This window comes from Humulus lupulus, chromosome 4 (assembly GCF_963169125.1).
Source record: "Humulus lupulus chromosome 4, drHumLupu1.1, whole genome shotgun sequence".
NCBI classification, from domain to species: Eukaryota; Viridiplantae; Streptophyta; class Magnoliopsida; order Rosales; family Cannabaceae; genus Humulus; species Humulus lupulus.
The window spans coordinates 3971373-3998769 of NC_084796.1; the positions used below are offsets into that span (position 1 = coordinate 3971373).

The 27397-nt window shown below is 34.2% G+C and overlaps 5 protein-coding genes across 5 annotated transcripts; all 5 read left to right on the plus strand.

Annotated features, from left to right (window-relative positions):
- Window positions 1-11167: 11167 nt before the first annotated feature.
- Window positions 11168-13128, plus strand: LOC133830777 (receptor-like protein EIX1). Its single transcript, XM_062260843.1, has 2 exons — window positions 11168-13000; window positions 13084-13128. Exons 1-2 carry the CDS (start codon window positions 11168-11170, stop codon window positions 13126-13128), a joined length of 1878 nt encoding a protein of 625 aa, XP_062116827.1.
- Window positions 13129-13133: 5 nt separating this feature from the next.
- On the plus strand, window positions 13134-14454 carry LOC133828779 (receptor-like protein EIX2). Its single transcript, XM_062258883.1, has 2 exons — window positions 13134-13804; window positions 14344-14454. The coding sequence occupies exon 1, from the start codon at window positions 13139-13141 to the stop codon at window positions 13796-13798; it is 660 nt and encodes a 219-aa protein (XP_062114867.1). The 5' UTR covers window positions 13134-13138; the 3' UTR covers window positions 13799-13804; window positions 14344-14454.
- Window positions 14455-17540: 3086 nt separating this feature from the next.
- LOC133830779 (putative disease resistance RPP13-like protein 1) lies at window positions 17541-18440 on the plus strand. Its single transcript, XM_062260846.1, has one exon. It carries the CDS (start codon window positions 17541-17543, stop codon window positions 18438-18440), a length of 900 nt encoding a protein of 299 aa, XP_062116830.1.
- Window positions 18441-18885: 445 nt separating this feature from the next.
- Window positions 18886-21713, plus strand: LOC133829705 (putative disease resistance RPP13-like protein 1). Its single transcript, XM_062259474.1, has 4 exons — window positions 18886-20579; window positions 20837-20873; window positions 20996-21153; window positions 21266-21713. The coding sequence occupies exons 1-4, from the start codon at window positions 18886-18888 to the stop codon at window positions 21396-21398; spliced, it is 2022 nt and encodes a 673-aa protein (XP_062115458.1). The 3' UTR covers window positions 21399-21713.
- A 1875-nt stretch (window positions 21714-23588) lies between these two features.
- On the plus strand, window positions 23589-26483 carry LOC133830782 (putative disease resistance RPP13-like protein 1). The gene has a single exon (XM_062260851.1). It carries the CDS (start codon window positions 23589-23591, stop codon window positions 26481-26483), a length of 2895 nt encoding a protein of 964 aa, XP_062116835.1.
- The last annotated feature ends 914 nt before the right edge of the window (window positions 26484-27397 follow it).

Here is a 27397-nt window from a genome sequence, read left to right on the forward strand (position 1 = left end):
GTTGTGTAATTTGTGTTTTTTTTTTCAATAGTTTTGTATTTTCTATTAATTTGACTTTGTATATTGTATTATTTGTTGTTGGCTTAATTTGTGGTGTTTTTTTAATGTGTTTATATTATTTTTATTGAAAATTAGAATAATTTTAGTATTAATTTTATTGTTTATTAAAAAAAGTGCTGATTTTAGTTTTATTAATTAATTTCAACTTCAATTTAAATAACAATATCAATATAAACGTGTTTTATTAATAAATATATATTTTAAATAAATTAATAATACAAATACATATTATTTAAAAATAAAAAAAACAGTTTGACTTTCAACCTCTCCCATTGGGAGACGTGGGAAGTCTCTCACCTCTCCCAATGGGAGACATTGAAAGTGTGGGACTTTCAATGTCTCCCATTGAGAGAGGTGAGACTTCCCACGTCTTCCAGTGGGAGAGGTTGAAAGTGTCCAAAAACGTTGACTTTCAACCTCTCCCACTGGGAGACGTGGGATGTCTCTCACCTCTCCCATTGAGAGACGTGAGATATATACTTACAATGACCCCACTTACAACGTCTCCCCCTACGGGAGACATTGTAGACTTTCAATGTCTCCCAAATAAAGTCATAAAACTCTTTTGTTGTAGTGTACACCCATTTGCATCCAATGGGTTTGCAACCTTTGGGTAATTCAACCAACTCCCAAACTTCATTTTGTGACATAGAATTCAACTCATCTATCATTGCATCCATCCACAATACAGATTGAGGACTATTCATAGCTTCTTGATAGGTAACTGGCTTATAGTATCTCCCACATCAAACTCATGTTCCTGTAAATAGACAAGGTAGTCATTAGGAATTGCAGACCTGCGGGTTCTCTGTGATCTTCTCACCATAGCTTCATCATCCCCAATATCAAGATTGTCACCTTGTTCTTGATTTTGAGGTTCATCATGAGTTTATGCCGGAATCTGTTCAATCACAGGTTCATCAATAGGAGCGGAAGCGACAGGTACAGGGACAAAAAAACGTTCTTCCCTGAAAACAATTTCTCTTGACCCTTGACTTGAACCAAATTCATCCTCAAAATAGACAGCCCTATCTGATTCTACAACCCTGGTGGTGTGAGATGGACAATAAAATCTGAAACCCCTTGATCTAATGGTGTAGCCCACAAAATAGCCACTAATGGTCTTCGGATCAAGTTTCTTAGACTGTGGATTATAGGGCCTCACTTCTGCTTTGCAACCCCAAACATGAAAATGACGCAAGCTTGGTTTCTTACTTGACCATAGCTCATAAGGCGTCTTTGGGACCGACTTGCTGGGCACTTGATTCAAGATATAAGTTGCAGTCTTTAATGCCTCACCCCATAAAAACTCTGGCAAACTAGAATGAATCAACATACATCGCACCATGTCAAGAAGAGTGTGATTTCTCCTTTCAGCAATTCCATTATGTTGGGTTGTTCCTGGCATTGTATATCTTGCATCAATGCCACATTCCTGTAAGTATCTAGCGAAAGGCCCGGGGTTCCTTCCACTTTCATCATAACGTCCATAATACTCTCCACCTCTATCAAAATTAACTGCCTTGATCTTCTTCCCCCTTTGAAGCTCAACTTTCGTCTTGAAAATCTTAAACGCATCTAAAGATTTAGATTTTTCACGAATGAGCTCAACATGGTCATACCGAGAAAAGTCATCAATGAAGGTGATAAAGTATTTATAACCACCCATAGCAGGCGGAACAAAAGGCCCACAAATATCAGTATGGATCAACTCCAACAATCATGTGCACCTATTTGTTTTACCTTTTCTAACCTTGGCTGTTAACTTTCCTTTAATACAATCAACACAGGCAGTAAAATCTGAAAAATCTAGACCTTGTAGGACTCCATCTTTCACCAACCTTTGCATTCTATCTTTAAAGATATGGCCTAAAAGTTTGTGCCACAACATAGAAGATTTCAAATCTAATCTTGCACGTTTAGAGCCTACAACAGCATTAAGACAAGAAGTAGAAGAAACAGAAGCAACATCATGCAAATCAAGTTTATATAAATTTCCACATAAAGTTCCATGTCCAACCAAAAGAGAGTCACGATACAAGGTGAGTTTTCCAATTCCAAAAAGAAAACTATATCCAAGCCTATCTAAAATAAATACAGAAATCAAATTCCTCCTAAAAGAGGGTATGTAAGCAACATCCTATAACTCCAAAAAATGTCTTGTGTTCAACTGCAATCTAACTGTCCCCAAAAATTCGATTTGGACTTTTGTATCGTCTCCCATATACACATTCTGCTCCAGACTACTCGGTCTTCTTCGACTTGTCACTGCCTGCAAGGAATTCGTAACATGAATTGTGGCTCCAGTATCTAACCACCAATAATTTGAGGGCACATCAATAATATTGGATTCTAAACAAACCATCAGGAATAGCGGGTTCGTCACCATGGAGATACTTCTTGCCCTACCTTTTCTCATGTCCTCCTCTTCCTTCTGAGCATTGTAGCTTGATCTGATTGAATCAAACTGAGATGGAATGTTCTCCATCACCGACCACACCATGTAATCCTGACCAAGGTCCATATCCATTGCCTTAAGTTTATGATAGTGGCCCATGAGCTTGTCAATGTGAGCCCTAATGTCACCTGAACCATCGTAAACAGTGTGATGCAGCATGTTCAAGTGTTCATTCTTCTCATTCTTTGAGAATTTCTTATATTTTTCCTTAATGGCAGCAAGAAAATCCTTTGTATTTTCAGACTTGGGAATACTATCACGAATGGATTCGTCCATGTGATATCTCATAAGCATCAAGAAACAACGATTGGAGTGTTCCTAGTCCTCATAAGATTTCTTATCCTTCTCAGTAGCATCATTAGCAGGCTTAGATGGTGCATCAATTCTCAAGGCCAAGTCCATTTTCATGAAGGTCAAGTTCATCGTGATATTTTCAACCCACTGCTTGTGGTTGGTTGCATTAAGCGTCAAGACAGCAAGAGATCTAGGAATGCTTACAGCTGAATGAGAAATAAGAGCAATAACTATTAAATACATGTTATGATAAACCATGTCATTTGTGCTCTTTTCTCATCAATATATGATCGCAAAATAACAAATGATCATTATGTATGCTAGAGTTCTTAGACAAACATACAAAATAGAACTCATACACGGGTAAGAACAATCTATTAAACATTATAATCAAATACATTAATTTACTATCGAAAGGATAGATAAATTGTGATTCATAATGTTTAATAAATTTTCTTCACCATATTAAGCATCCTTACCAATCAATTATTATCGATAGGATAATTAATTACTTATATAGATCTTAATATAATTTGGAGGAAAAAAACACAAAATTTTAAAAAATAATTATTTAAATGTTCCTCTTTACTAAACAATTCACATGATTATTGTTACGATAGGCAAGAAAATAAACAATAATTGTTGATAACATATTATTAGATTTATGCCACAAAAGATTAAATATAAATACATTTATGAAACCAAATTCATGAATTAATCTTGTGCATAAATATATACAAAATATGGTATTAAAAATGAGTGGAAATGGTAAAAATTGGCCCAAAAAACGACCACACACGCGCCCTAATTTGGAATTTTTTTTTAAAAAAAAAAACGGTTTCAGAAAACGACATGTCGTTTTCCAAAAAACGGCGTGTCGTTTACCAAAAACGACTTGTAGTTTACTAAAAAACGACTTGTCGTTTGTCACTATAAAAACGACCCTCACACGTCAAACGACGTGTCGTTTTGCGCTGAAGGGGGCTAATGTCCGTACAAACGACATGTCATTTTTTGCCTGACAGAGTCAAAACGACATGTCGTTTTTATCGTCCCTTAGCTATTTTCTGATGCGTGGGTCGCGTTCGACCCGGTTCAGCCCCGCGGATCCGACCCGACTGAAACCAGCAGCTCCGGCCACCATTTTGGCCCCCGTCACTTGGGTTTTCTTCCTCTCACTGTCGCCGACCATTCTACCATATCCATTCTCCTCATTTCACAACAAAAAAGTCAAAACAATATGAAAACCAAAAATGGGTTTCCAGCATTTTTGAGTTCCACGAAGAGCTTGGTTTCACAACAACAATATATGAAATTTTTGCCAAAAAAAAAATAAAAAAGCTAAAACCCAATACTCATTATCAAATCCGATTTCCCCATTAACATAGCATGATTTCGAAATTTCTTGTGAAAAATTAGATTTTGAAAAATTGGGTATATATCAAAATTTCAAGCCCTAAAATCAAATGACCTTGCTCATGATACCAATTGATAAATTCTAAACAATATTATGAGCATTAAATCCATAAATCAGATTCAAATCAACGTTGCATGCTCATACAACAATCCAGGAACACATTTTATTTAGAGCATTGAATTGAATATATATCGATGAAACATACCTGACATTGAGTATCCAATGTTCATCCTTGAATATCTCACGATCTACAGAAAACAATATTAGAAAAAACAATGCAAGAGAGAACTTATGGAAAGCAACCCTTACCAAAACACATACATCACACTTTACCCAACAACACATATGTTCTATATATATGTCTCATATGCCTTCTTACCCTAAGGGGTATATTGGGCCTATTGGGCTTATATTATTAGATATGGTGGACTATGGTTTAATGGGCCAACATATAGTCTTTAGGGTGCTACCATGTGCCTCAATTGCAATTAGATTAATATTAACCATCCCATTATGGTCTTTAACTATTCGTAGGCACTCTAGAAAATGATTGTGATAATGAAATAATGTTTGTAATTATATTAGTCCATATAAAAGTCTAACATAAATAAAAAAACAAAAACCTACATTTACATCTTTTAAACTAAATTTGGTTTTGAAACCCATGATATTAAAGATTCTGAACCCAAAATTTACGTAGTATAAGCTAAACAACATGGTTTTACTAAATTGCTACAAATACTTTAGTGCTAAACTAGTTCACGGTGCAACAGAAACATGAAAATGCACGGGATAAATATATATATATATTTTTATATATATATATGAACACATGGGGTCAAGAACAAATACTTAGACATAGAGGTTTGCGGACACAGAGATATTAACGACTGCGAAATAGATTGCCAGGAAGTCCTCATCGAATCGAAGGTATAATGGTAGCTGAGTTTTTTCGGCATGAGTTATTTCAACAATTTATAAAAACATGAGTTATTTCACTTATCACCAATTGGTTTTGAGATATAACCTCATGTTTTTTACCATGCACCACATTCTACTTCAAAACCCATACCTCATAAAAAGTCTCAATTAAACTCATAACAGGGTAATCACTTAATCAGTTAACATTTAAGATATCAGCTCATAGACAATTGTTTTCATTTGTTAGCCAATCATATTTGGTTTTCCATGGCACACAATTTTATAATAGAACACATTAAAACTGATCAATATTAGTTCTGTCTAAAGTGATTACAAACCTCTTAAGTTTAAGGTTGTTGAGTCAATCCAAATATAACGAAATTCTTTAGAGTGGCAATTTCTTGTCACTTTCCTCATTCCAGAACGATTTTTCAGTGGCAATTTCTGGCCCTTTTCTTTTCTTTTTCCACAACGATTTTTCAGAGTGGAAATTTTTGGTACTTTACTTTTTCCACAACGATTTTTCAGCGTGGAAATTTTTGGTTGTTTTAGCTTTTCCACAATAACTTTTAAGTCTTCCTCTATTTTATACAAGAATGAACTTCTTATAATTTTACTTGCAGAGGACGATATAGAATAAAAGTTTATAAATTGTATACATATATGATATAACCCTATGTATTCTTTTTATAAATGTACGTAGTTTAGTACCCAAGAAAAAAAAAAAAAGAATTGCCATCCTTTCTATCAAAATATAATTTGTACATGAAGTTATGAGAATGCATGACTTCCATATTCAAAAAATTAAAGAATTAACCATATGGATGTAAGTCTTCTCTAGCTGGCATATTACAAGTAATATACAACATTATTTGTATATGTTTATAATAATTTGTTTCTGGTAGCACATGGTTAATGCCATATGTACGTCGTTGCTACTAGACACATTTACATAAGCACAAATACGTGTGATTCGTTCCTCTCTAATGCAATATAATAGTGTAGCTACTACCTATTTTTGTATTTCACTACTACAAAAACATGTTTTTAAGGCACTCACCTAAATGCGAGCCCTAAAAACAGCTCCTGAAATTTTTAGGTCATTCATTGAGAGTCCTTAGAGAATTTCTTTTAAGACAAGCAGTGCGAGCCCTAAAAACTAATGTGCATACTAAACGAAGTTTGAACTATTTTTTTATTTTTTTTGATGAAAACTGAGTATATTAGAAAAACCACCAGTACAACAAAATCCAAACCAAGCCAAACCAGTCAGCCTACTGAACAAACCAGGCCAAACCAGACAGCCAACACAAGATTACATATACATCAGGTAATTAAAAACAGAAACATCCCTATGATTTAACTTTAGCTTAGGATGCCTAGTAAGTCTAACTTTCACAGAATAACGAATCTGCTGCAAAACAAAATCAACAGACCAAGAATTTAAATCATAAACACATTTATTCTTGTTTCTCCAAATCAAATACACAGCCGCAGCCAAAGAAGCAGCAGAAACTCTTTGCATCAGACCCTTCGGCTTGTCCAACATCCAAGTGTGCCAGTCTGCATACCTTCTCGGCCAAAAGTTCCTTCCCAGCCAGCTCTCCATTCTGGATCTCAATTGTTGAGAGAACGAACAATAGTTTGAACTATTTTTTTTTAACAAAAGTTCATCGACTTTTTAGGATACTAATTGAGAGTCCTTAAAGAATTTCTTTTAGGACAAGTAGTGCGAGCCCTAAAATTTTATGTGTGTCCTAAAAGTTTGAATAATCTTTTTTTTAACAAAAGTTTTATTAATAATTTAATAAATAAATAAAAATAAATTTAGAAACCCTAATGGATAACTTTTTTTTAACCACTCGGTTTCTCTCTCCTCTCTCTCTCTACCAGATCCCCTCTCTCTCCTTCACCTTGGCGTTGCATTTGCCAGACCCGAACTGCAGACCTCCGGCCACCAGACGGCGACACGCGCCACACCACTGGGTTCTCGAGCCCTTGAAACCCAAAGCCGCAGAACCTCGCCTCCCCACTCACCGTACTCTGCCTCGACGGGATATTTGAAGCTCCGCCGCCGCCATGGTTTCACAAGCAATTTTCCGGCAGTTTCGATGTCGTCTCAGTCGATGGGTAGCATGGCCGAGTTCGTGAGCTCAAGGGGATCAAAACCCCTATGGAGATTGGTCTGAAATGTCGTCGGAGGTGCTCGCCGATATCGCGGAAACCCGAGGGTTCTCGACGTTATTCCGACCGCCATAGTGGGTGGTAAGTCTCACCCCCACCATTTTCGAGTCCCCTTCGACTTCTACTTCAAAACCCAAGGGTTGAACCACCACCGATGGGGTGGCGCTGCCGTTGTTATCGTTGAAGCTAAGGCGTGAGCTTCGACCATCAATGGTGTGGGGCGGCCCGAGGCTCGTTTTGAGCTCTAAAACATTCATTTAGGGATCGCAATGGAAGTCCTAAAAAAATTTGCGAGTCCTAAAAAACCTCAGTTTTTAAGGCTCTCAAATAGAGGACTTGTGCCCCACGAGTCCTAACAACTTTTTAGGGCTCGCTAATAAGAATTTTTTGTAGTAGTGTTTCTTTATATGCAAAATAACTTAAATTTTTTAAAACAAACATGGTCATATTAAAGCTAAAAAAGAAATGAATGGCTAAGATAGACTTGATGATGACTTCATCCATCCTCTATATATTTATCTAATTTATGAAATTATATTCATCTAAGCTACCTCAACACACACTACTACAATGTGAGGTATCTCCCCCCTAAAGCCCTAAAAAGTCGTTTCTAAAGGGCTTTAAGAGAGACGTGTTGCCCCAAAAAGGTCGCTATGCTGTAAATGAAATAAAAAAGATCTACTTCATCCTTTTTGGGGTTTTTTGGGTGACAAATTCATATCATCAGCTGCCCCAAATATTTCAAAGGTGTCTCCAAGAGAGGTACCTAGAGAGAACCCTCCTTCAATTTCTAGACAAACAAAGTCAATATATATATATATAGATAAATATAGAGAAATGAAAAAATCTGATATATATAGCAAATGGTGGTGGTGGTAGTGGTAAAGGTGGTATAACCTGTGAGGAAGATTGGAGGTGATGAGAAGAATAAAGGGGTATTGGAGGTGAGGAAGAGAGAACAGGAGAAGAGAATGGAAGATAATATATGAGATAGATACGGAGAATGGGAATAGGGGGTCTAGGTTTTTCAATTTTTGATTTAGGGGTTTTAGAGAGATGTGGTGGAGAATACGATGGGATCCGGGTATATAATATTATTAGGGGCGATAGATTAAACTATTATGGGTAACGCGTTATCCTTAATATTAAAATGCATTTTTTCAATAATTTCCACCATAATGAAACTCAAAAAATTAATTTCCTCAGCTTGGTTTCTGTCAAAGTTTCACATTAATAGGAGCGACGCGCACCCTTAATACTTTTTTTTTTATATTAGCAGCGACTAGTTACCTGTCGACATTAATAATATATATATTAGGGGCGACAAGCTCTTGCTCCTAATAGTGTTGTCTTTAAAACTCTATTTTCTTATAGGGATAATTGTTATTTGTAAATTTTGCATAAAAATAATATTTAAAAGTTATTAATAAAATGAACCACCAAGCCTAGTCAAATTTTCATTATGTTTAGAAAATCTTTCTTAAAAGGAGATGAGAATTCGACGTGCCGAGCAAACAATATAAAATATACTTATCATGGTGAAGAACCAACCTTGTAACCTTGTAGACATGTGTAATGATGATGATTGAATAGTGCCAAGAAATTGTATATATTTTAATGGTCTATATTGTCGTTGAGCCTAAGTGTATAATTTTAATTTATTTTATTTCTTAAACTTTTGACCTCTATCTTTTGAAATAGGTCTCCCATACATTCTATTTTGACTGCAATTGCCCGTGTCAATCGAGATAGGCAGTATGTACTGGGATAACCAATACTTTTGTGGTGGTATTTTGTCGGCAAAAAAACCAAAATTTGACTGTAACCTTTAAAACGTAATTAGTGATGAAAGTCTTGTTTTTTATCAATAGTAGCATTTAAGTTTCTTATTTATTTATTTATTATAGATAAAAGTCTCTAATATTACTTAATTGGTAGATATTTTCTCAAAACTATTATTCATTTATTAAAATAAAGACTAAATAACATAAATGTTAGAAATTATTGCTGCCAAAAAAATAAAATACCAGACTTAAATGTTTCAAATTTGAAAGACTTTATAGCCATCAATTCTCACGCATATAATTAATATTTTTTTTTCCAGAAGATCAAATTTGTACTCTATAATTAACATATCACTACACATGTGTATTACTATACCCATGTGTATTACTATTAGACTATGTTTATAACTATGCAATTACATCATATAAGTGTCACTTCCTGACAAAGCTAGTGATATTATAATATATATATATATGAGAATTCTTTTATAGGGGCTTTACTTTAAGTTCTACCGATAGAACTCTTAGTGTTTACAATCCGTGAACAGTTTTTGGCGCGATTTTTTTTATGACCATATATATTGTAGCTATTTAGAGCATCCTGCAAATTTTCAGAAAATTCCGAATAATTTACAGTACCGAAAAGTAGGTTCAAACATGTTGTTGCACGCGTGACTAATTTTTTTTATGCGAGTGGAAAACAACATGTTTGAACCTAATTTTCGGTACTGTAAACTATTCGAAATTTTCTAAAAATTTGCAGGATGCTCTAAATAACTACAATATACACGGTCATAAAAAAAAGTCGTCTCGAAAACTGTTCACAGGTCGAGAAACACTAAAAACCCTACCGATAAGACTTAAAGTGAATTCTCTATAAAAAAAATTGTCCTAAATATATATATTTAATTTGCACATGACTTCCCCTAATAATTAAGTAAAAGGATTAACCTTATGGATGTAGTGGTCTCTGGCGTATTGCATGTAATATATGCAATCAGTATTTTTGTACTAGAATGAAATAGACAATTTGAACTTATTTCAACCAAATTTATATTTTCTAAAAAACTGATAGGAGGCTTATTATTATAACTAAAATATAAACCATCATATACAAAATTATAGTAATAACTTATCCAATTATCAAACAGAATCATTTCCCAATACGAGAAAAAAAAAACTACAGTAATGAAGACTTTCCATATAAATATAAATGACATATCGGCTTCAAGAATCAATTCCACAGTTCCTACAAGACTTGTACAAAAGCAAATACGTAATATACTTTGAATATATAATACAAAAAAAGAATCAAGATCCCTTGTGAGATTACTCTATTTCATAATATTTCCAACTAATATAATACTAACATACTTCATTTCATTTTTCTTTTTTTAAAAATAATGTTACATCTCCTAATAATATGAGGTGTCAAAATTATATTAGTTGGACACACCATAAGATACACTATTAGACACAATAATCCATGCGGTGATCTTGATTCCAAAACAGCCCTTAGTTCTTTTCTAAATACAATAATAGTGTACCTAATACTACCTATATTTGTTTGTATTATTTCTTTATAATAGCATATATTACTTTAAGTATTAAAGCAAACATGATCTCAGATTAAAGCTAAACTAATAAAAGAAATGAGATCGACGGCTAAGATGGACTTGGGAACTTCATTCTTCCTCTATATATTTATCCAGAGTTCGGAGATTATTCCCCAAGTAACAAAGATTTATGAGAGACAGTTTGATCAAAGATGGAAAAAGTTTTGAGTGATAATAGATTTTTCCTATTTGTTTTGTTTTTCACTGGAGTAGTAGTACAACTTTGTGTCTGTTCAAACTCGACCTTGGGCTGCATAATAGAGGAGAGAGTAGCTTTATTAAAACTGAAAAAAAGTTTTAAAGTCGGCATTTCAAGTTGGTTTCCTTCCTGGACTGGAAAAGATTGCTGCAAGTGGAAAGGACTACTGGACATGTTCTCAAGCTTAATCTTTCCATTCAATTTCCCGGCGGTACCGAGTCAACATCATCTCCTATGGTTGACTCATCCGTGGTGGCGTTGAAGCATTTAGAGTACTTGGATTTGAGTGGAAACAACTTTCAAGGAAGCCATATTCCCCATTTCCTTGGTTCCTTGAAGAGTCTGCGATATCTTAATCTTTCTTGTGCACATTTCAAGGGAAAGATTCCTGAACAACTTGGAAACCTTAGTCATTTGGAAACTCTTGATCTGAGTAATCAAGAGACAAAGTTCACCAATAGTGATTTGTATGCCGAAAATTTCAAGTGGGTTTCAAGACTTGTGTATTTGAAACATTTTGACATGAACTACGTGAACCTCACAGCGGCAGTTGATCTAATGCAGGTACTCATTACACTTCCTTCTCTTCTACACGTAAGGTTAGAAAATTGTGGAATCCATAACGTTCACTTTTCTCCTAGTTCTTTTAATTCTACAGTAATCCCTTCAAGTATTCAGTCCTTAAGTCTTGCTTCTAATATGCTTGGTGGAAAAATTCATGTTGCTCTCCCAAACATGACACAATCGTTTCATTCTTATAATAGTACCACTTCTCCATTCTGGTTAGGCAATCTTCACAGCCTTGTTTATCTCAATCTTGAAATGAATGACTTTGACGATTTTGAAGGTGGGCTATGGTCATTATTGAATAATGCTTGTTCCTTGAAGTCATTACATTTGTCTTCCAATCAGTTTTATGGTAATGTGTTAGAGACCAAAAACACTCCATCAAGATGTCGAGAATTTGGTTTAGAGTTTCTGGATTTAAGTGGTAGTAAAATATATGGTAGCATACCAGATTGGTTAGCACAATTGTCTAATTTGAAAGAACTGCATCTCTCAAATAACCAATTGAATGGTACCATCACACAATTTATAGGAAGATTGTTGACCTTAGAACACTTAGATCTTTCAAATAATAAGTTGGTCGGATCTCTTCCTTACAGTCTTGGGCAATTAGTACATTTAAGGACACTCGATGTTTCATGTAATTTCTTGGAAGGTGTTGTCACTGAATCTCACTTTGCCAACCTTTCAAATTTGAAGAAATTGATCATTAGTGCCAACCATCTAATTTGCCAATTCGACCCAAACTGGACTCCTCCATTTTTGCACCTACAAGTTCTTAACATGTCATCTTGTCAAATTCGATCCAAATTTCCTGAGTGGCTTAGGAATCTTTCCATTATTGTACTAGATCTTTCCAACACTAGCATTTCCGGAAATTTTCCAACATGGCAATCTTCCTTCATCTACATCGATCTCTCAATGAACCAAATAAGTGGAAATCTTCCAACCAATTTTGTTAGCAACTTATCTTTCACTTTACGTCTTGCCAACAACTTCATAAATGGTTCAATCCCAGATTCATGGTGTAAATTAGAGTTTTTCCTATTTCTTGATGTTTCAAGAAACGAGCTATCTGGAGAAGTTCCTAAATGTTGGGGATATGGTAATACACAATTTTCGCTCATAAATCTCTCGTCTAACAGATTATCTGGGACTATTCCTTCTTTTTCACATTGTTTTCTGAGATGGTTGCACTTGAATAACAACATTCTCAGTGGCGAGCTACCTCAATCTTTGAGTAACTGCACTGAATTAGAACTTCTAGACGTTGGAGACAATAATCTATCTGGAACTATACCATCTTCGATTGGGGAGATTTCTTCATTGCAAATTCTCAGGCTTCGAAACAATATGTTAAATGGTGATATTCCATCACGATTGTGTCAGCTCAGTGGTCTGCAAATCATGGACCTTGCTGGGAATAAATTAACAAGAGGGATTCCACGTTGCTTCGAGTTTCTTATTGGTATGGCTACAGAAATAAATGAAGATCGTTTGGTTTTGGCTTTTCCCCAGTATTACAGAATATCCGAGAAACCATATCAGATCGTGAGTGAGATTATCGATTTCGAAAAATTCAGGAGCGAGGAAATGATTTTGGCATCCATGAAAGGATTATATCTTGAGTACTCAAAAATGCAGCTGCAACTACTCGAGATTATGGACCTTTCAAGTAATGAGCTCGATGGAGTTATTCCGGAGGGGCTTTGTGAGCTCGTTGGACTGCATGGTTTGAACTTGTCACACAACCATTTGTCAGGCAATATGCCCAAAAATATTGGAAAGCTCAAGTTTTTGGAGTCCCTTGATCTCTCACGCAACGAATTGGTTGGCACAATCCCCCAAAGCTTGTCTGTCATAACCACACTAAGCTACCTCAACTTGTCTCACAACAACTTGTCAGGCAAAATTCCACTCGGCAATCAGCTTCAGACTCTGAATGATTTGTCAATTTACGCAGCAAATCCACTGCTCTGCGGGGTTCCATTACCAAAGAAATGTCCCACTGATCCTGATTCAGCCCAACCTCCATTGATGTCCAGCAATGCAGACAAAGATGATAATGAGGAAGTTGAAGACAAGGCCCAAAAAATATGGTTTTACTTTGTCATATTTTTTGGATATGTAACTGGCTTATGGGCAGTTATTGGGATTTTAGTGTTTAAAAGAGAATGGAGATTTGCCTATTTTCGTTTTGCCGAAGACGCCAAAGAACACATGCTTCCGATGATGACGGTAAAAGTGACAAGGCTGAAGAGGAAGATGATGATTGGACCATTAAGGGCAAGAAACTGATATAAGGTACACATCGTTTTGTCACTGTCAACAAATTAAATATCCCTCCTTTGAAAATGTTGTGACTTTGGATATTGTACTTTATCTGATTGATATGTTACTACTGAAATTGTTGGAGTTGCCAGTTTAATGAGCATTATCATTAAAAAAAAACGGAAAGTTTCAAACAATTAATGGTAGTGTTTAAGCATTAATATCATTGCTTTACAGATTCAACTATTAGCCTTAATCTTATAATCAAGCATATTGATGGTAAAATATCAATTAAACAGACACAGTACTATAATCTCGATAATTTGTCGTTTTTCACATACATTGTCATTTTTCATTATTCTATGTTCCTCTGTTCATCTCTATGATTTGCAGCCAGCCATGTAAACTTGTAGCTATTCTGTTGTTTGATAATTGTACTCACAATTCACGTTTTTTTATGAATCATGTATGTTTACTATATTCTTTAATTATTTATTGTGTTCTAAATTATATACAAAATTATTTATAAAATGTTGTATGAATATCTAACACTTTTCACATACACTTGGCAGGAATTATGCTTGTACGACATTCATATCCATTATGCCTTGTTTAAAGATGTCAAGACGTCAAAGTTTCAATGATCCTCTGAATTTTTTTTAATGCAAGTTAATTATCGAAATTTATGGCCACAAGTGAAATCAGTGCCATGATGTAGTATGTGCAAATAATGCTTTGGATTGTACTGGTATTTGCTTAAAATATATATATAATTATACGTACCCCCTATTGTTAACATATATAACCGCTCTTTCACAACAAAGTACAGAAGGCAAACTTTGTCTTGTGTGCTGAAAATTCATCCATATATTTTCTGTCTAAATTTCAAGAAAATCCTTCTTTTGCAAGTTGTCAACTGTATCTCTTAGGTTACTTCTAAATAAGTGATTTTTTTACCAACATTTATGGAATGACTAGGAGGTGTTTGGTACGAGGCAACGTAAATATGAGAATGAGAATCTAAATTTCTTTTTATGTTTGGTTCAAATTTTAAGGGATAAAAGTTAATAATTTGTGTGAGTCTTACATATATTTGAAAGGTAAAGTGAATCATTTTGTGCACAAAAGTTTAATATTACCTTCATTTTAAGTCATTCTACACCGAAGATAATTTAACTACTCAAAATAAACATCCCCTTAGCGTTGTCTGATGACAGGTACAATGTGGCCAACTATGCAGTATCTTCCACATGCTTGGATATGTGCTAGTACAACATCTCTAATAACATGTCAAACATTGTCGCTATTCAACTGTAAACTATTTCTAGGAAAGTTTTAGATCCTGCAGCCAAAGGAAAATAACATGACAGAACATTGTGAAGAGAATGATACATTCTGAATAGTTTTTATTTAACATTAAAGATTATTATTTTAATTTCTACTTATTTTATAAAAAATATTAATAAGGTATTAATACTGAGGATTATAGAATTAGGAATAGACTTGAGTTGGCTAACTTGGCCAAGAACAAAATTTAAAAAAATATAGTGTTTATCTTATATTATATTAAAAGTTATATAATTACATAATTATTATATTGATAAATATCTAATTTAATTCTTAATATTGAAACTTTTTTAAAGACAACTTACTACAAGCTATTGTAGTAGGTCACTAAAAATATAACCACCATAGTTATGTAACCATTGAAAACTCATCTATATATATATATTTATATATAATAGGTAGAAGCAACGTGCAATACACGTTTGCTTAGTTTCAAAATTATAAACATTGTCTATAATTTTAATAAAAATTAGTTTACTGTTTTTTTAAAATATATATAATAGAATAAATTATACTATATATAAATATTTATATCAATAATCTCTATATATGACATCTATAAACATAACATTGACATAGATATATATATATATATTTATATTGCTACATCAAATATATATAAAATAAAATAATATTTAAAAAGAAATTAATAATAGAAATAAAATAAGAATAGAAAAAATTATAGTGTAGACAGTAGTATACATGCATCAATTATTCTTAGTTTTTCTAATGTATCTCACAATGTCTTTTGGTCAATTTGATGAAAAAAAGAGCTACAATCACTTGATAAAAAAATAAATCATCACACAAATTTATAAGATAAAAAATGATATGTATGCCTTTATTATTTTTAAATAAATATTATTTCATTATTTAAATAATATAGTAGGTATAAATTATTATATTTTGTTATTATCATTTAAATTTTAAATAAATAAACAATGTCATATATTATAAAATAATGACACAAACATATTTTAAAAAAAAAGCCAAAATATTTTCTATAGTTTTAAAAGAAATAAATAATATCATAATTTTTATTTTAAAAAATCATTAAAAAATAATTTGTAAGATACATACTTTTTATATATAAAAATATGATACATTCTAGTTTAAAAGTAAATTATTTAATGTTGTTTATTAGTTTGATTGGTGTTCATAATAATTTAAATTTTGGTATTTTTTTTTATGTTTTGATTTATATATTATACATGGTGATTTTCATTTTTTTTTTGGTGAATTAGAAAGATTGTATTAGTTCAACTCCAATTACAACCTAAAGCACATTAATCAAGGCCTGAAAAAACTAATTACTGTACAACTAAATCCCCCTTTATAATCCTTCAAACAAATCTATATCATTTTGGCTAAGAAACTCTATTCTTTAAATTCACTTCTATGCACTGTACAATTAGATCAGGTCGAGTAAAATTATGCAGCCACAAAACCTCATTATGACACATGCGAAACCTGATAAATCAAAGATGTAATTGCAGCAGAATAAGTCAGTGTTGAAGTAACAAATTTGTCTTTCTATATTTGGAGGTATGAACCAACGGTAAATGATACTTTGACACTGTTTCGGTGATGAAGATCGCCTTTGACTCGTCGGGAATACCTGCAAGAAAGACACTCCGATACCTAAGTCAGTAAAAAATTCGATCCCCTGTTCGAATAAGAATCTCATATTTATAGAGCAAAAATGTAAAGTGGTTAGTTGGTTCAAACAAACCCTTGATTGGTCGAGGAAAAATAACCGAATTTCCCTCCAAAACACGCTGATTTTAAATTATGTATTCGGAGGTTAGAGGCACAGACCGCCTCTGACCCGTGACTTCTGCAGACCAAAACAATCTGTTTTGAATATTTGGTAAATGAGGAAAGAACTTTGGGCCGAATATATTGGGTCCAACAGTCAGCTTCCTGAATTTGCTGATTTTAGCTCTCTCAATCCATCGTAACACAGCCAGAAGAGAGGTAGCATCTGCATGCCAACCAAGCCAATTTTGCACCTGCCTAAGACATCTCAAACTGATGCAACAATCAATAAATAAAGCAAATACAAGCCATAATAAAAATAATAATAATAAAGCTTCAATTGATTTTACAAAACCCCATGGAATACGTTGATAGCAACACTTACCATAACAGTCACATTGTGATATTTTTTACTTGTGGAAAAAAGTTCTTTACATTGAACGATGTTGAAATATGTGGTATATCTTTTGCGTTGACGGTTATTTACGGTCAATTCGATTTTTGTTATGGTATGCAAGATGCAAATTGGGCCACGTTGCCTTTTATTTAAAACACTATCTATTAATCATAAGAGTCAACGGATCATTTCTTATCTCTAACTCTTTTCAATATCATTTGTGTTCATCATCTTCTCCAATAATCATTTTTGGAGTTTGAAACCATCATGGCTGAATTAGTTGGTGAAGCGCTTCTCTTTGCTTTCCTTAATCCGTTGGTTGAAAAGTTGGCTTTGGAGGTTGAGGACTACTTCAAAGGAAAACAAGCCATTCTTAAGCTAGTGAAGGAGTTGAAGACTATGTTGTCTTTGGCTGGTCTACTGCTTATTGATGCTGAGGAGAAGCTGATCAAAGACCAAGCAGTGAAGAAGTGGCTTGATGATCTCAAGGAGACGATTTACGATGCCGATGACTTGGTTTATAAGATCGACACTAAAGAGTTGCGAAGAAAATTGAAAGGCGAATCTCAAAGCGGCTGCACTTGTAAGGTACTTATGAAACTCATCCCAACTTCTGTGACTGCTTTTGAAAAGGCTATAAAACTTGAGATAGAAGATATAGTTGGGAGATTAAAACTTCTTATAGAGAATAAAGATCTTGGTTTGAAACATATAGAAAAGTTGAAGATTCCGAAGAGAGTAGTTGCTCCTTTGCTAGAAGAATCTGATGTTTATGGAAGGAATGATGAGAAAGAAGCTATTATTAAGTTGCTACATTCAAATGACGCGGCTGATGGTGACAAATTTTCTGTGATTCCCATAGTTGGGATGGGTGGTATTGGAAAGACAACTCTTGCTCAAATTGTATTCAAGGATGCGAGAGTCGATGAAAATTTTGATACCAAAGTATGGATCACGATGGGAGATGGTAAACTTGATTGCATGAAAGTGATGAAACTAATTTTTGAGAAAGTCAAATATGAGAAATGTGAAATTGAGGAGCCATATGACCTTCAAGATGAAATAAAGAAAGCCTTGAGTACAAAGAAGTTTCTATTTGTTGTGGATGGTGTTTGGGATGAGGATCCTACTAAGTGGGAATATCCGACGTTGATGGTTTGGAACTAGTTATTAGTGAAACATGCCTCAGTCGATGGTGACTTAAGAGTAATGATATGTGCATCCAAAATATACACTCAAACATTACATACAGTCATGTGTCAGTTTAGGTTAGCCAATCACATTTATTAAAATTGGGACCCATTATTTAAAAAATGAATAACACGTCACTGTGTGTAATGTTTAGATATATATTTTGGGTGCGCATATCATTACTAGTTGGCTTAAATGAGTACTCGGATCTCCAAGAGGTTGGGAAAAAAATTGTTGATAAGTGTAAGGGTCTTCCTTTAGCAATTAAGTCAATGGGTGATCTTTTACGTGGGAAACATAACAAGGAGGAATGGGAGAACATCCTGAACAATGACACATGGGGGTTGTATGAAAGAAGAAACATAAACGTTCTTCCAGCTTTGTGGTTGAGTTATTATTATTTACCTTCACAATTAAAGCAATGTTTTGCTACTGTTCTCTATTTCCAAAAGATTACATGTTCACACAAAAAGAGATAATCTTTTTATGGATGGCAGAGGGTCTCTTACGTTCTAAAAAAGAAAAGGGAATTGAAGAAGTTGGAGAAGAGTACTTCCAAGAGTTGATTTCAAAGTCATTTTTCCAACCATCAAGTGAGAATAAGTCGACTTTTCTCATGCATGAACTTATACATGAGTTAGCTATGTTTGTATCTGGTGAGTTTTGTTCAGTGCTGAATGAGAATAAATTGTCTCTCAAAGTTCGTCATTTGTCTTGTATGCGAGATTGTGGAGGAATTTTTTACTCTAAAGAATTTGAGGAGCAGTTATCTCAAGCTAAGTGTTTGCGAACCTTCTTATTAAAACTCCAATGGATAGGACTAGATCGAGTATGGTTGTCGATTATAGAGCAATTACATGAAGCTTTCCCACGCTTAAGAGTATTATCTATAGCCAATCATTACGTGAACAAATTACCTGATTCAATAGGTAGTTTGAAGTACTTAAGATATTTGGAGTTAGAATGTTGTGAAATGAAAAAGATACCTGATACAATTTGTAATTTATATAATTTGGAGACACTAATATTGTCTGAATGTGGTCAAGTTACTCGACTTCCGACTAATATAGGAAATTTATTCAAGCTGCAACATCTTCATATTCCTCCTTACTTAGAAGAGATGCCATTGCAAATTAGTAAAATGAAAAATCTACAAACGCTAAATAGGTTTGTTGTAGGCAAAAATGAGTTTGTCATTACACTTTTAGAAGGGCTTCAAGATCTACGAGGGACACTACGTCTTTTTGGACTTGAGAATGTGGATAGTGTTGAGGATGTTTTGGAGGCTAAATTAAAGAACAAGAAGTTTCTCAGTCAGCTACATTTGTTTTGGGCTAAAACTCATAAACCCCATGACTCAGAAAGAGAAAAAGAGATACTCAGTGCCCTCGAACCTCATGCAAGTCTGAAGGCATTCACTATACGTGGCTACAGAGGTAATAGTTTCCCGAATTGGATTGGAAATCATTCCAATGTAGTAAGGGTGAATCTATGGCATTGTGAGACTTGTAGCTTCTTGCCGCCGTTGGGACAACTTCCTTCACTCAAAGACCTTGCAATTAGAGGTTTGTATGGTGTGGTGAAAATAAGCTCTGAGTTTTATTATTCAACTGGTGCTGATTCTTCTTTGGGAACAAAGACAAAGCCATTTAGATATCTGGAGAGCTTGAGTTTTGAAGACATGAGAGAGCTTCAAGAGTGGTCGTTTATTGAGAAACTTGGCTTTGAAAGCTGTGAAAAACTCAAAGTGTCATTATTACCTAATTATTTTCCCTCCTTGAGAGAGCTTGTAATAGATGAATGTGAGCAACTAATGCCATTTCTCCCAGTGGCTCAACCAACGGAGGCCTCATTTCCACCTCTTGAGATTTTGCAAATAAAAGGATGTGATGGGCAGGAATCACTCTTAGAAAGGGGATTGCCATGGAGTTTAAAGTACATTGAAATTGTCAGTTGCAGAAACTTGAAGGCCTTAGATGAGGAGGCATTTCAACACCTCACCTCCCTTGAGAAGTTGCAAATTGAATACTGTGGTATGCTCCAATACTTGCCAAAAGAACTACCCACTTCACTTTCTGATCTATGCATTAGGCATTGTACTACAAATCTATATATGTAAGTTGCTCTCATCTTTCATCTTCCTGACCTTTCTTATTAGATATATTCCCTTCAAATTATTTACTTTAGTTTAAAAGGTTGTGTAATAATTAATAAGCATGGTATAACCTTCTCTAAAAAAAATTGCAGCTCTATGTTTCCGATTTTGGAACGGTACTTGCAATGGTTCTTTTAGTTACAGCTATAGTTTTAGTTGCTGGAATATTGAATTTGTACAAAAATAATTATTGATCTACATTTTTTTTCTTTATCAGTGACAAGAATCATGGGGCTCCACCTAAAAACAAATTGGTAATTAATGAAACTACACATGTTCTTATTCCATGTGGGACACAATAGTCTAATATCTCTCTCAAGATGGTGCCGATTTTTCACTCACCAATCTTGAATCACCTGACCCATTTTTTTTTCAGCTCACTTATCTTTTTGGATCTCAAGTGTCTTTTCGCACTATGTGGATCTTATGCGGCTTGGCTCACTCTTTTTGGATCAGAATGGATCAAATGTCCGCTAAGGAATTGACTCTTGATACCATGACAAGAATCATGCGGCTCCATTTAAAAACCAATTGGTAATTAGTAGAGTTACACATGTTCTTATTAATGGTTTAATATTCTTACATTTATTCTATTATTCCATGTAGAACACAATAGTCTAATACTCAATACTATATTAATTGGCAGGTTTTGGCTCACATTTGACAGCTGGTCTCCAGAGGAGCCAATAATTTTATCTGGTGATCATCTGGTGCCATCTAGAACTTTGCTAAATGATGATTTCAATTTTTTTTTAATTATTTCTTCGGATGTAATGTAAATTTTTGTCATTTGGATGAAGACTTTGAAAACCACATGTATGCCCAAGGTTATACAATCTTACCCATTAGCTGATATTACCTTGACAAAAAATATATGATAAAGTTTGACCTTTTTTTATTGGTTTTTAACCTCCTACTGTACTCTGTTGTGAAAGAGTGTTGAGCAATAAGGTCTAATGATAAAATATTGTTCTTTGATCATTTCCTTGCAGCACTCGTTTCACTTGTTTTAGCTGTAAAATCAATAATATAACTTCGTTAAAAACCACATAAAATTTCAACAACATTCTTAGAAACTTTTACATCTTCATATCTTTAAAGTGACAAAACAACAACAAAAAAAAGGTTATAGTTCACATGCAAAGATGGTATGTCTGATTTTTTCAAAAAGCTAAAAAATAAGAGTTTCTCTCTCAGAAACCCCATCGTCTCCACCCCGTAGGAACTACGAGATCACCCCAAGGACGCCTTCGGCATCCAGGGGTCGCGGACCGACCATAGAACCCTGTTCAATAAGTGGAACGCTTTAGCTGTCCGCTGAGAGAAAGACAAGTGAACAAGGCACGAACAAGAACACAGCACGATATGATGAATGTACAATTAAAATGGCCATATTTGTCTAAGGATCATTTATAGAGAACAAATATGTCTACCAGAAAGAAGGTATCTGCCTCGATGAAGGCGTCAAAAGAAACTCAGCAGGGCCACAGCATCCGTGGTTGCTCGTTCGCCCTCCTCAAAAACACGAAGACGAGCAAAGGAAAACAGATAGAACATAGAGAGTAAAACTTTTTGACAACAAGGTTGAGAGAAACAGGGGAAAACAGAGGCAAGTTTTAAAGATGGCGAAAAGCATAGATAAGGCAATAGAGGAACATGAGGTTGAGTTTCAATTTGAATTTCCAAATTTGTCTGAGCATGATGTGAAGTAGCTAACCAAAGGATTAATGCCTCAATGAAGGCATCAAGAGAAAACTCAGCAGGGTCACAGCATCATCACCGGTTGCTCGTTCGCATTTCTCAAAAACGCGAACACGAACAGAGGAAAATAGAGGAACATGGAGTAAAATCCTTTGATAACAAAGTTGATAGAAACTGGAGAAAACAGAGGCATGTTGTGGAGATGGGAAAACAAGAGATTCCACAATAGAGTAATATGTTGATTAATTAGTTTTAAGACTCCACTTTCACTAAATAATGCACAATTATCTCTAATTGCACGTTTCAGTGAAAATGACACAAAAATAAACAAATAAATGTCAAATTCATGCCTTCATTTCTATATTCTTTGCCCCACTTTGTAATCAAGAAAACAAAGCATGTTAAATTCATGCCCTCGTCATTTTGAAATAATAATATATAGGTTCTGACCCAACAGAAAAATAATAATTTTGAAATGAGTTGAATTTTTTTTGTTTTTTTAATAAGAAATGAGTGGAATTAAAACTGAGTTAGTACATTCATGTACTTAATATAATTTATTAAATTATATGATTAAACGAAAAAAGCCACAAATATAATAATAGGAATGAGGTTTGAATATCTATTATTTTCAATTGATTTTACAACTTGATAAAATATGCTATATGAGTTATCCATATTGATGTAAATTTTAATTGTATTTATTTTTATTCTTATTAGTTTTACCTAATATATATAGGACAATTTTTCTATAGAAGCTTCACTTTAAGCCCTATCGGCAGGGCTTTCAGTATTTTCCAACCCATTAATAGTTTTCGGCGCAATTTTTTTTTATGACCATGTATATTGTAGCTATAGTTTACAGTATCGAAATCTAGGTTCAAACGTATTATTTTCCATGCGCATAAAAAAAAATTAGTCACGCGTGCAACAACATGTTTGACCAAATTTTCGATATTGAAAACTATTCAGAATTTTCTAAAAATTTGCAAGATACTATACAATATACACGGTCATACAAAAAAAGTCGCGCCGAAAACTATTCACCTTAAAACAAAATATATAATTTATGTATGACAACTAATTGTTAAAATTATTTAATTTTAATTTTACATGAATAATAACAACAAAATTATTTTATGCAAGATGCAAATTGGTCCACGTTACCTATTATTAAAAAAACTAGAGGAACACATTTAACGGCTTTTCTCAGCTTTCAACTCTCTGCAACATTTGTGTTGATAAAATCTTTTCATTAATTTTCGATCATGGCCGCTGAGATTGTTGGAGGTGCTCTTCTCTCTGCTTTCCTTGATCCGTTGATTGAAAAGTTGGGTTCGGAGGTGAAGGACTTCTTCAAAGGAAAAGAGGCCATTCTTAAGCTGGTGAAGGAGTTGAATACCACCGTGTCCTCGGTTGCTCTACTGCTCATTGATGCTGAGGAGAAGCTGATCAAAGACCAAAGAGTCAAGAAGTGGATTGATGATCTCAAGGACACCATTTATGATGCAAATGACTTGGTTTATAAGATCGACACTGAAGCATTGCGAGACGAACTTGAAAGTGAATCTCATAGCGGCCACACTTGTTGTAATAAGGTACTACTCATGCAACTCATCTCAACTCCTCTTACTGCTTTTGATAGGGCAATACAGTCTGAGATAAAAGTGATCCTTGGAAAATTGAAACTTCATTTAGAGAATAAAGATCTGGGTTTGAATCGTATTAAAAAACAAAATCATCCAGAGAGGGTATGTGCTCCTTTGGTGGAAGAATGTGATGTTTATGGAAGGGATGATGATAAAAAAACTATCCTTAAGTTGCTACTATCGGGTGAAGCTAGCCATGAAAAATTAGGTGTGATTCCCATAGTAGGAATGGGTGGTATAGGGAAGACTACTCTGGCTCAATTGGTGTACAATGATCATAGAGTCAATCAAAAGTTTGATACGAAAGTCTGGGTTACCGTGGGAGATGAAGATAGAGTAGATAGTTCAAAAGTGATAAAAAAAATTATCCAGAAAGTGGCCAATTCTGAAAAATGCCAACTTGAAGAGCGATTTGAGCTTTTAGAGAAAGTAAAGATAGCTTTGACTGGGAAGAAGTTTCTCATAGTTCTTGATGATGTTTGGGATGAAGATCGTAATCGTTGGGAGGTCATAAAAAGTACTTTTATATCGGGGTTGTGTGGAAGCAAAATTATTGTGACAACGCGCAGCAATATTGTTGCATCAATTATGGAAACTGGGTCAATTCATTGCTTGAAAGGAGTGTCCTGTGATGATAGTTGGCGGTTATTTGCCAATTGTGCCTCTGTTGTTGATGTCAACGACGCAGATGAATGCTCAGATCTCCATGTAATTGGTAGACAAATTGTTGACAAATGTAAGGGTCTTCCTTTAGCAATAAAATCACTTGGTGGTCTTTTACGAGGGAAGCAAAATAAGGAGGATTGGGATGACATTTTAAACAATGATATATGGGAGTTGTATGATAGGAAAAGCGTTGGTATTCTTCCAGCTTTATGGATGAGTTATTTTTATTTACCTTCATATTTAAAACCATGTTTTGCTTATTGTGCTATTTTTTCTAAAGATTATGAATTCGAAAAAGAAGACATAATCTTACTGTGGATGGCTGAAGATCTCTTACATTCTAATAACAAGGAAAAGAGAATTGAAGAAGTCGGAGAGGAGTACTTCAAAGAACTGATCTCCAGATCGTTTTTCCAACCATCAAGTAAGGATGAATCAATTTTTCTGATGCATGATCTGATGCATGATTTAGCTATGTTTGTCTCTGGTGAATTTTGTTTGGCAGTGCATGAATATACAAATCTTTCTAGCTGTACACATAAGATTCGTCATTTGTCATATAGACAAGAAAAAGGCCAGGCTCATGACTCTGAATTTTTTGAGGATTTGTCTCAAATTAAAGGTTTGCGCACCTTCCTAATGTTGTCAGAAAAATGGTGTTTTCCCTCTGGAATGGAGCACTTGCTTGAATTATTGCTAAGCACAAGAGGTTGCTTAAGAGTGCTATCTATGGCGGATCGTTCTGTGACCAAGTTACCTAATTCATTAGGCAATTTGAAGTACTTAAGATACTTGAAGTTAGATTATCCAGAAATTTGTGAGATACCTAATACAATTTGTAATTTGTATAATTTGGAGACACTACTGCTGGAGAGATGTTATAAACTAACTCAACTACCAACTAATATAGGAAATTTAATTAAGTTGCGACATCTTTGTGTTCCATTTGTATTAGAAGAGATGCCACTGCAGATTGGTAAGATGACAAATCTACAAACACTGAATAGGTTTGTTGTGGGACAAAATAAAGATTTTGGTATTAAGTTGTTAAAAGAGCTTCCAAATCTTCATGGAACCATTCGTATTATGGGACTAGAAAATGTTACTAGTGTTGAGGATGTTTTGGAGGCTAATTTGAAGAATAAGAAGTTTCTTAGTCAGCTGGTTTTGGAGTGGGGTGATGGACATGAACCTGCTAATAATGACACTCAACTGAAAACAAAGATACTTGGTGCTCTTGAGCCTCATGTGAACTTGAAGGCACTTTATATAAAAGGCTACAAAGGTAGCAGTTATCCAAATTGGGTTGGAGATCCTTTGTTTTCTAATGTAGTAAGGGTGACTCTATGGAATTGTAAAAATTGTAGATTCTTGCCGCCGTTGGGACAACTGCCTTCTCTTAAAGACATTTCCATTCGAGGTTTTGATAGTGTGGTGAGAATAAAGTCAGAGTTTTATTATTCCACTAGTGTCAATTCTCATGCTGCAACAAATACAAAGCCATTCAAATCTTTGGAGAGATTGAGTTTTGCTTACATGAAAGAGTTTCGAGAGTGGTCGTTTATTGAAGGCGAAGATTTTCCTCGTCTCAAGAAACTTCGATTTATCGTCTGCAGGAGACTCGAATTGTCATTGCCTGATATTTTTCCCTCTTTGAGAGAGCTTGAAATAGAAGAATGTGACCAACTAATGCCTTTACTCCAAAGGTCTCAACCAATGGATGCTCCATTTTCATCTCTAGAGTTTTTGCAAATATCTAACTGTGATGGCCAATTATTGATCACAACCCAACAGACGATTGATGATGAGGATGACAATGGCAATGGCAATGACTTCAATTCGTTGTAATTTTCCACAACAGCTCCAACTGGTATTACTCTTTGTTTCTCCAACTTGTTTACACTATTTAAAAACTTAAATCAGTTACTTATCTAGCAAATATAATTCTACATCAATTCTCATGTACAGATCCAAAAATAAATTATTTCTATCACCAGTTTCCACCTCAATAGACATGATATTTGCATATATCCAATCCATGAAGCTACATATAAAAACAACTACTCCTTTAGTTCCGCATCTCTGTAAGTTGCTTTTATCTTTGTTAATTCCTTAGACATCTTCTCTTGAAATTATTTACATAAGTTTGAAAGGTTGCACAACCTTTTCTGCTATAGGTATAACTTCAGTTTCTGATGATATATTCATTTTGTACAAAAATATTTATTGATCAATATTTTTTTCTCATTTATATAAATTGACAGGTTTTGGTTCACACTTCACAGCTGGTCTCAAGTGGAGTTATATATAATTATTTGTTTTCAAAAAACAATATTTATGTCATGTTCCTGCAGTGATTTCTCTCCCAATATTTCTGCCTTGTAATCATCTTGGTGCTTTGATTTTTAATTTTAATCATCACAGATGTGTTTTCAATTTATTATAATTATTATTGTTTTCTATGCAATTTCAGTTGATGATGTAATCTAGATGACTTTTCTTTGTGCTAATTAAAAGGAAATTCTATAATAACCTCCATAAATATTTCATTTTTGGGAGAAATTAAAGTCTCTCATGGCTTTATTTAACAAAGTATAGATAGCCCTATTTCTGGACAGGACAAGGTGTTGAGGTTTGCATAAATGTCATTTTTCTAAAGCCATGTAATTTTTTTTTGGGGGGGGGGGGGGGAATCTAAAGCCAAGTATGGATAAGACTACTGCAACAGAATTCGGCTCCTTGTATTAATTAGTAATCTAATA